Genomic DNA, 10,621 nt, shown 5'->3' with positions numbered 1-10,621 from the left:
ACGTACATTATTACAGAGTAGCGCTATAAGATTCAATTTAAAGATATAACCAAAACATATTAAGATCTGCTTGATAGGTAATTCAACCTGCATCATAACTGCATATCATAGACCACAGTAACCTATATTCACAACTATAGGTATGCTTATCATATTGATTTAATATATGAGTCCCAAGCATTTCACAGTAATACGTGTGTGTTTTTCTGATGACTGAGCTTTATTTCGTGGTGTTGCCATTGAGTGTCGCTGATTCCCCGAGTCAGGAAAACCTTGCGGTAGCTCTACACATGGTCTAAAGTTGGTGTGGGAATATGCACACTTCTCCGTAAAGAATGTTTTTATAAATACCAACGTTTGCCACTGCACATTTTCCCGCACATTTCTGCCTGTCTACGCAAGGTTTTTGTGCGCCGGAAGCTTTATAAATGAGGCCCCTGGTGTGGTGATGGGTTTACACAACATTCTTTAAAAAGAATAAAAAATAAAAATCACAGGCCCCAATGCAAATACAATAAGTATATTTCAAACATGGTTTCATTGCCATACTCTTTGAGTAGAATATATCTGGTATGACCTTACAGCTAAATCATTTTGTAAAACATGTACAGTATGTTGAACACATAATCTACTCATATTGGCCCTCATTTATCAATCTTGCGTAGACCAGAAAAATGGGTGTACGTACATTTCCACGCAAATCTCGGCATTTATCAATATGGACGTGAGCGTAGGGTACGCTCAAATCCCACGCCAGCTCTCAGCTCGTGTACGCAAATTTGAAAACAGCTTGGACTCGCAGTGCAGGCTGTGCCGGGTAGCCGATGACTTTGTTGGACAATTATTAGAAGATAATACAAATGCAGTGCAAATAAGACCGAAATAAAGTTATTAATCACTTAAAAATGAGCAGCTTGTGGTGTGCAACTGAGTAGGAGAGCTGATTCAATAGTGCGCACACCGGCCACTTAGGAGGGCTGCATGGGACTGCATAAGGGCAGTTGTCTCCGTCTTGGAGCAGCTGGGGGGACACTGAGGCACGGGGGCTGCATTCATTCAAAATGTTAGCCTAAGTATTAAATATGTAGAAGACATACACTGCTCTTTATGATACAAAAAATACACGGCACAACATTCAGCTTAACATTTTATTTATTTGACGCACTTTGTAGATGTTAGTTCCTCTTTTAATGTGTCACTGTCATTAATGCTAAAGCGAGCGATTTATTTCCACCGTTAACCGGCACGTTGTTCCTATCTGCTGCTGGTGCTGCTGATCGCTGCCGGGTCGGCTTGTGCAGCTGACGGCCGGGCTGACCACTCGTGCCAAGCGCATGCTGTCATACAGTAAAACGCTAAATGTGTTATTTTTAGTTTTTAAAACCCTTTTGAATAGTGCTATCTAAAAGGGCCAATACATTCTAATCATTCAAATCTCTGCAGACGTGTAGCCTATTTATTTTATGGGGACCATTATCGGACAGTTGGTGCGTCTTTTTCTCCTCCACCACTTATATTATGCCCGCAGCCCCGCACCACCAGTTGGTTGCATTTCAGAACAGCAACACGCTTTTTTTAGTGGCGATTTTGAGTCAACACCAACGCTGTTGACCGCAGCAGTTATTTCCTTCCTAACTGCTGCCTTCTGTCGTTCTTTGATGCTGCTTGTAGGCTAATGCTCCGAAATGAAACTCTTTTTTTCTTCTACTTTCGCTGTTATTCTGTCAATTTCTACTTCAGGGAAGTGCCGTATTGCGCATATCCATGTCGTAAAACCTCTGGGCGAGGCCTCTAAACTGAGAAAATATAGGGGCGTGATACGCTAGTTTTCATCCGCCGCATTTATCAATAATGGCCTGGCGTACGCTGAGATTGGCGAGATACGCTTGTTTGATAAATCCCACGCGACACCTGGCGTAGGGAGGTATTTGCGCCAGAATCTGCACCAGTTTCCACGCAAAATTGATAAATGAGGGCCGATGTGTCTACACAGTGTCACACACAACGTATTGTCTTTTAAAAAGTTCACTGAATGAAAGTATCTTCAATTGGAACAGAAGCCTACCACATCAGACCATTCAGCTTCTCTGCCATTTAACATATATACAGCTGTCGTTTACACTTCTCCCACAATGTGTGTTGTACATTTTGCAACTTTTAAAGGTTCAGTAAGTGGAATGGTCAGTTTAGCTAACTTCCTGTCAGTGACTGCAGTTAGCAGTCCCCTCCCTCGTCCCTACGTCACCACATTAATGCACTGCGGTCTTCAAACAGCGAGTTGTCTAGCATCATCTCAGGTCCATAAGTGTGATAAAACTAGTGGTGGGCCGTTATCGGCGTTAACGTGCTGCGTTAACGCCAGACTCTTATCGGCGATAAAAAAAAATATCGCCGTTAATCTCTTATTCCACCTCCTGTTCGGCTCAGGGAGCCAGTCATTTGTACAGTTCAGCTTAGACTCGGCCGTAATGCTGCTGCACACACACACACACACACACACACACACACACACACACACACACACACACACACACACACGCTGCATGTCAGAGACGAGGGGCGAAGCTTCTCTCACACACCCGCCGCTCTCTCTCTCTCCATCACTTGCCCACGACACAATCGGGTATTGGAACGCAGGGTGGGTGTGTGTGGCCACTAGGGTTGGGCACCGAAACCCGGTACCAGTATGGCACCGGTGCCGACGTAAGCGGTAGTAACCAGACCGAATAAGAATGAAAGTTTCGGTGCCTCATTTCGGTGCCGCCGTCCATGGGTGCCGCCTTTCTTTATATGTCCATGGGTGCCGCCCCCTGCTGTAGTCACGTTTGTATTTTGACAGACTGATCGCTCTTTATGTCATGATCGATGAAGCATGTCCGCTCGCGGATGCTGTTCTGTGAACACCGCAAGGAGCATTTCTCACCGGGCTGTGAGTGACGAGAACGAGCCCGACCGTCTCGAGGAGCGCGCGCACGAGTGCTCAACACTCGCTCACGTTCGCAGTTTCACAGACTGATCGCTCTTTATGTCAGACTATTGTTGAACGTCAATGCAATGCATTTCTTTTTGCAAATGACACGCGATCTAGCAGTATTGTCACGCATGTATTAGGCACGTGTAGGCTGACGATGAGGCAGCGGCCGCCTGCACGCTTCCTCCCGTCAGCTGTTCTAGTGCTGCCTTTACGCACGGCGGTGGAGACAAACCCAAAAAACACACAGCGGAACACGGCGGCCCGGTGATATGGAAACGTTTAACAAGACACTTCATAAAGACACACTTAAAATAATGATCTCTGCCCATACAAAAAGCTCTGACTTGGATAACGTTATGGAGCGATCGATTTATAAAACCATCCGGTAGGCTACATGTGTCTGATGACGGGCCGTTATATTAATAATAAACAGCGCTGCACATTATAACAGCATGTACTTTAAAGATCTCGTATCCATCCTGAAAAGGCAAACATGACATTTTTTCTGCACAAAAATGGTTAATTTGACAAAGTTAATAGTTGTGGTCTTATCTTTACAGAAGACTTCTTTGTATTTTTTATGTCAGTTGAATTTTGTTTCAAGTTAAATGCAAATGAGCACTGTTAATATTCCATAAGGCTAATGCTCTTCCTTGACTGTTTTCAGTCTGTGGTTCTCATTGGGTGTACTTATTTCCTTACTGTAAATCCAATACTGCATTTAATTTCATATGGGTGTTTTATATGTGTATGTATTTTAATTTTTAAGGTGTTGTATTGTTCAGGTCATAAGGACTCTTTCTTATCAAAATGATTACTTTTAGCTAAAGTTTTAAAATGGAGATTAGATTACCTGGTAGTCTCCACATTAATCTCCATTATTATATTGTTTGAAACAGTATTGTTGTATTAGATAGTATGTAAATTGTGTGAATTTTATTTTATTTACATTTTAAAATAGTTTATCTGTAAGTTACTCGTAATTATATTGTTAAAGTTAATTGTGTTAAATTTGGCACTGGATATAAAAGGGCATTATTTTTTGACAAAGTGTGTGCAATTTGAGGCTTTAAAGTACCGGTAAAAGTACCGGTTAAGCACCGGAACCGTTTCAAAAGTACCGGGTAGTAACCGGTATCAGAAAAAACCCAACCGATACCCAACCCTAGTGGCCACCGGTCGCCACGTGACTATAAGTTTCCAAGTTTTAAACACTTCTATCTCTTCAACGTCAACGTCACCGTACCCGAATCCTAAATATCCCCATAGCAGACGCTATATTTCATCGGGGGGAAAACTTTGTTTTGCGCCACAGATCGACTCGGCCGTAATGCTGCTGCACACACACACACACACACAGACACAGACACAGGCACAGGCACACACACACGCTGCATGGCAGAGACGAGGGGCGCTACCAAAAAGACGAGAGGAGCGGTTGGAGCAGTTGGAGAGTTTAGAGACACATGCGCGCACATTTATTTACATAAAATCGCAATCGCAGTCACTTGTGCAGTTATGTAAAATGTTTCACTAAGGAAAATGACAGAAAAAGTAACGCACAGTGACTTTGATGAGTAACTTTAATCTGATTACTGGTTTGGAGATAGTAACGTGTTAGATTACTCGTTACTGAAAAAAGAGGTCCGATGCCGGTAACGCGTTACTATGTAACATCTTGTTGAACATTATTTATTTTCATCACCAATTATCATAGTAGAACAGCTTCCTCAAGCAGTTTGTGATGCATGTTGGAAACAGGAGATGAGCCCCTGGTCTGATGCGCCACCTGGCTTGAGAAACACGTTCTCAAAGACTTACTTTGAGTCATTATTTAGGAGCACAAAGACTTACTTTGAGTCATTATTTAGGAGCACACAGACTTACTTTGAGTCATTATTTAGGAGCACACACACATTATGAATGAATTCAAATGAGCCATTTTAATCTAGATTCATCTAGATTAATTCCAAAATTAATCTAGATTAATCTAGATTAAAAAAATTAATCTATGCCCACCTCTACATAAAACATGATAAAAACTAACAGAACAGATATTGGGAAGGATTTTTACCTGCTCTGCCATTGTAGGCACATACACATTCACCCATCTGTCTCTCTGCACGTGCACCGTCAGTGAGACGGGTGCCGGTTTGTTGTGTTCTCTCCTCTGATTGGTTATCAGTAGTGGGATCCCCGAAAAGTTTATTTGCCGATTACATGCAGAGCGAGTGACTGAGAGATCGGCTTTATGAAACATGCACACTATATAAGTGATCACTGTACGAATAAAGAGTGATTTAACACTTATATTAACATAAATAAATTGCTTACTTCACCTTTAAAGTATCTATTACAATGTGGATGTTGGTGGACACAGCAGACTGATGCCTCTCTCTCTCTCCTCTCTCTCTTTTTACCCAGACTCCTCAGTGCGTGGTCCTTGGTGGTGTCCTGCCTGGTTGCCCATGGACCTGCGTGTGGGTGAGCGGGGCCTGCGTCCTGGCTCCGACACAGCCCTCCTCAGCCCCCTGCACCCACCCCTCCTCCTCAGCCCATTCTCCCCCCAGAGCAGACCCTCATTCTCCCAACAACAGCTGCACCAGCACATCAGGGTAACACACATGTGAAACATAGAGATATACCCTGCATGTGTTCCAAATCGCATACTGTTTCCTTTTTTTCTATTCTACATACTACATCTGATCATAAAAAAGAATCTAGTTGGGATGCAGTGGGCCATACTTTTACTTATTTATTTCATCATAACATTGCGCCTTGATCTTGATCTCAGCTTAATATCCGTCCCATCCCCGGTTTGTTTTCATATGGAGGCTCCGTCGATGTGACGTCACTTCTGGTGCGCACTGGATTGTGGGTCAGAATCACCCAAACAGCATGCTGTTTTCAACACACAAAAATCTCGGCCGGATGTAGTAGACATCCGGGTATTTCTAAGATTCGAGACATCCTAAATCTTTTTTCTACCAATGAAGAGCAGATGGTATGGGGATTGGAACGCAGGGCTCATCTTCTTTGTGCACGATTCGATATAATATTATTTTTGTCTTAAACTTTGTTATTACCGAACCATTTGCTTACACTGCATGTAGGCTCAAATGATTATTATTTTACCCTAATTATTATTAGCAATTCATTCATTCACTTTAAAAACCATAGATCTAGATTTTAGATAGAGCCAGAGTTAGAATCTTCATTCTAACTTGATACTAACAGATTTTCAGATACAGCCTTTCCTCATGTAATCAAACTAACATTTTTATCATTTTTTTATGATCAAATTGTACCTGTATATTTTATATTTACAATCCTTCTGTAATAACCTTCACACTAGTGCTAACACTCATTATGTAAAGTGTAGTTGACGCGAGTACTTTAGAAGTTGAGATGTTTGATCGGAGTATTACATTAAATTATGTTGAGATAATGGGTGTTAAAGATGGTTGTATAGGAGAAATATACAGACGCTAACAGACACAGTTTAGTCAAATAAACACCTGAATGTACATTTTGGACCTTTGATTGTGTGTGTGTGTGTGTGTGTGTGTGTGTGTGTGTGTGTGTGTGTGTGTGTGTGTGTGTGTGTGTGTGTGTGTGTGTGTGTGTGTGTGTGTGTGTGTGTGTGTGTGTGTGTGTGTGTGTGTGTGTGTGTGTGTGTGTGTGTGTGTGTGTGTGTGTGTGTGTGTGTGTGTGTGTGTGTGTGTGTGTGTGTAGTTTAACATGGAGCAGAGGAGGCGAGAGCAGGAGCACCATGAGAAACAACAGGAGCTGCAGCAGCTAAAACACAAAGACAAGAGTCAGCAGAGTGAGTCCCTGCACACACACATACACACACACACACACACACACACACATAGACACACACACATAGACACACGCACCCACGCACGCACCCACGGGCACGCACGCACACACACACACACACACACACACACACACACACACACACACACACACACACACACACACACACACACACACACACACAATAAACTTCCATTACGATCACATGCTACTGCAAGTATCAATGTACGTTGAAGCTATTACCATGTCTTTAGATATAAGTATGGCCCAGAGTGCTAATGGTGGTCAGAGAGGATCTCGTTCATCTTTATTGAAAAGTTTTATTTCTCTTTCAAAGTGCTTTTGCTCTTAAAACAAAAGCTAAATATAACTTGACAAGTGAAGCTACACCAGTTGGAGTTAAATATAGCTTTAGGTCCGGGCACATAAAGTCACTCGGTCAATATTGACTTAATAAGCACCAAGCACCTTCTGTCACCTCTGTGTGCAAACATTTGAACACACAGACGCACACACACACACACACACACACACACACACACACACACACACACACACACACACACACACACACACACACACACACACACACACACACACAAGCATACACAAATAGCAGCGAACATATTCTTAGACACAGCAGTCAAATGACCCTGACAATGCTTGTCTGTGTGGAATTCAGACATAAACAAGTGTTGGTTGTGCACATTTGGCGTTTTGCTTGGCCTTTCCCTGGCTCCTTCTTTTAACACAAAGGTTTTGAGTCCCCCTACAGTATGTTTGTTATATTGATTGACAGGTGCGGTGGCCAGTTCCCTTGTGAAACAGAAACTGCAGGAGGTGATTCTGAAGAAGCAGAAACAGGCAGCGTTAGAAAGAACTAACTCCGGGGGTGCAGCTCCTGTAGCTTACAGGTGACAATAACAATACACTCACCCTGCCTTCCGAATCGCATACTTTCTACTATTTAGTATGGTAAAAAAAAGATTTAGGATGTCCCGATTCTTGTGGCCAGATTTAGGATGGTTAGAAGTACCCGGATGTCTACTACATTCCCTATTTGGGCGATTCTGACCCATAATCCAGTGCGCACGTGAAGTGACGTCACACCGACGGAGCCTCCATATGAAAACAAACGGGGATGTGACGGATATAAAAGCAAGAGGCAAGATCAAGGCACGATGTTATGATGAAATAAATAAGTATAAGTATGTCCCAATTGTAGCAAACTGCATCCTTACTAGATTCTTTCTATCGTCAGAAGTAGTATGTAGAATAGAAAAAAGAAAGAGTATGCGATTCGGAACGCAGGCTCAATCAAACATAGCACAAGAGGAAAAAAGGTGCAAGCCTTAAACTACTGCTAAATCTGAGTGTTGAAATAAAACTCCAGCCACACATATGTGCTGAGACTATTTGTCTTGATTTGGTTGTCTATTTCTATTGTATGTTTTTTCTCAGAAAGCTTGGCCCGGACCCCAGTGTCTCCTCCCAGCCTGTGGCCTCCTCTCCATCACAGCATTCTCCTGAGGGGTCAGAGGGCACGCCACTACGCAGAGCAGGTAACACCTCACACTCATATGGGCCTGTGTCTACAGGCAGCAGCAGTTAACAGCATGTATCAAATATGCATTCAAGACTAAAGGTCACCTCTTATGCCAAATGCATGTTTTTCAGGGTTTTTCAACAACATTAATATGGCTCATGAGAAAAAACAACCCTTTCTCTTTTTCTCCACCTTTCTGAAAACCGGTGTTCAAAATCCCCAGTAAGATGGACCTTGAATCGCGAATGAAAGTTCCGAATAGCATACTTTCTACTATTTAGTGTGGTAGAAAAAAGATTTAGCATGTCCCGATTCTTATGGCCAGATTTAGGATGGTTAGAAGATGCCAGATGTCTACTACTTCCGGCCGAGATTTTTAGTGTTGAAAACAGCATCCTATTTGGGCGATTCTGACCCACAATCCAGTGCGCACGTGAAGTGACGTCACATCAACGGAGCCTCCATATGAAAACAAACGGGGATGCAACAGATATAAAAGCAAGACGCAAAATCAAAGCGCAATGTTATGATGAAATAAATAAGTAAAAGTATGTCCCAATTGTAGCATACTGCATCCTAACTAGATTATTTTTATGGTCAGATGTAGTATGTAGAATAGAAAAAAAGAAAGAGTATGCGATTCGGAACGCAGCAAGTGTTTTGGAATGACAGTCAACAGGTAAAATAGCAAAGCGTTCACACACAATCCCACTGACTAACTACTTTGACCCTCTGTCAGCCTCCGAGCCCAATCTGAAGGTGAAACATAAGCTGAAGAAACACCTTAACACACGCAAGAGCCCGCTGACACGCAAAGAGAGCGCACCGCCTACTGTCAGACACAGGGTACCGGACACACTGGGTAAGTACACACACACACACACACACACACACACACACACACACACACACACGCACACGCACACACACACACACATACATACATACATACCCACACACACACACACACCCACACACACACACACACACACACACACACACACACACACACACACACACACACACACACACATATAAGACATATAAGACACATATAATATTATGTTGTTGTTTAAAGGCATGCTCAGTCATATTATTCCAGAAAACTTTTGGATCAAAATCAGTTTATACAACACCCGCCACCTGCCGTAGTGTGTGTGCCTGCAGAAATAAAGTCAGGTGTTTATACAACCTCAATTCTGAATAAGCTGGGACGCTATGTAAAATGGGAATAAAACAGTAGGCCTATGTGATCATTTCCTAATCCGTTTCAATGTGTATTCAATATAATATAATAATAACACATCATATGTATTTTCTTTAAACTGATTAACAGTTTTTTGTAAATACACACATTTTAAATGTTGTGCCTGCAACACGTTTCCAAAAAGTTTGGACAGGGGCATGTTTACCGCTGTGTTACATCTCCCTTTCTTTTAACAACACTGAGTGTGTGTTTGTGAACTGAGGACATTCATTGTTGACATTTTGAAAGCAAAATGATTTCCCATTCCTGCTTGAAATACAACTTCAGATGCTCAACATTCCAGGGTCTCCATTGTGATATTTTGTGCTTCATAATGCACCACATTTTTCAATTGGAGACAGGTATGGACTGCAGACAGGCCAGTCTAGAACCCGCACTCTGTTCCTATGAAGCCAAGCTGTATTAAGACGTGTAGAATGTGGCTTGGTATTGTCTTGCTTAAATAAGAAGGGATGTCCCTGAAATAAAGGTTTTCTGGGTGGCAGCATTTTGCTCCAGAACCTGTAAACCTGTCGGTGACCTTTAGCCTTGAATGCATATTTGATAGACCCGGTTCTCTGGACATGGAATACCACACCTCTTGATCATTTTGTAATACTTGTCAAAATGGTTGTCCGTAAAAATCTGGTTTTAATACACAGCCTAGGCTCTGTAAATAAAAGGGCCCATCGAAGCTGGCAAGATGCCCGCCGTTTACAGAGTCTAGGCTGTGTATTAACACTGGATGTTTTTTTACCCCCAGTGCACACACACAGCACGGACAGGTGAATGGATCGTGAGATATTCACTGATTTTGACAAAAAGCTGATTAAAATGGTTTTGAAAACAAAAATGACTGACTGCACCTTTATTACTTTTCTTACTCTGATGAATTGAATTGATTGAGACTTGATTGATGTGACACATGGTCGTCCAACAGACTCGTCCCCCAGCAGCAGCAGCACCCCAGTGTCTGGCTGCAGCTCTCCTAATGACAGCCTGCCGCTTGACAATGGAATACTGCCCTCTA

The 10,621-nt window shown here is 42.5% G+C and overlaps 1 protein-coding gene across 5 annotated transcripts in view; it reads left to right on the top strand.

Annotated features, from left to right (window-relative positions):
* hdac7a (histone deacetylase 7a) overlaps positions 1-10,621 on the top strand; it is a 96,087-nt gene that overhangs the window by 57,517 nt on the left and 27,949 nt on the right. For all 5 annotated transcript variants that reach the window (XM_080031813.1, XM_080031812.1, XM_080031814.1 and 2 more), the window contains 6 exons: positions 5,399-5,589; positions 6,710-6,800; positions 7,599-7,713; positions 8,261-8,361; positions 9,085-9,207; positions 10,532-10,621. The exon at positions 10,532-10,621 is cut by the window's right edge and continues 17 nt beyond it. In XM_080031813.1, coding sequence (XP_079887939.1) covers positions 5,399-5,589; positions 6,710-6,800; positions 7,599-7,713; positions 8,261-8,361; positions 9,085-9,207; positions 10,532-10,621 — 711 coding nt within the window. The remainder of the gene's footprint in view (positions 1-5,398; positions 5,590-6,709; positions 6,801-7,598; positions 7,714-8,260; positions 8,362-9,084; positions 9,208-10,531) is intronic.

Source organism: Ammodytes marinus (assembly GCF_949987685.1).
Source record: "Ammodytes marinus genome assembly, chromosome: 7".
NCBI classification, from domain to species: domain Eukaryota; kingdom Metazoa; phylum Chordata; class Actinopteri; order Uranoscopiformes; family Ammodytidae; genus Ammodytes; species Ammodytes marinus.
The sequence above is the reverse complement of the archived record's forward strand: the minus strand, read 5'-3'. Positions and strand labels throughout refer to the sequence as shown.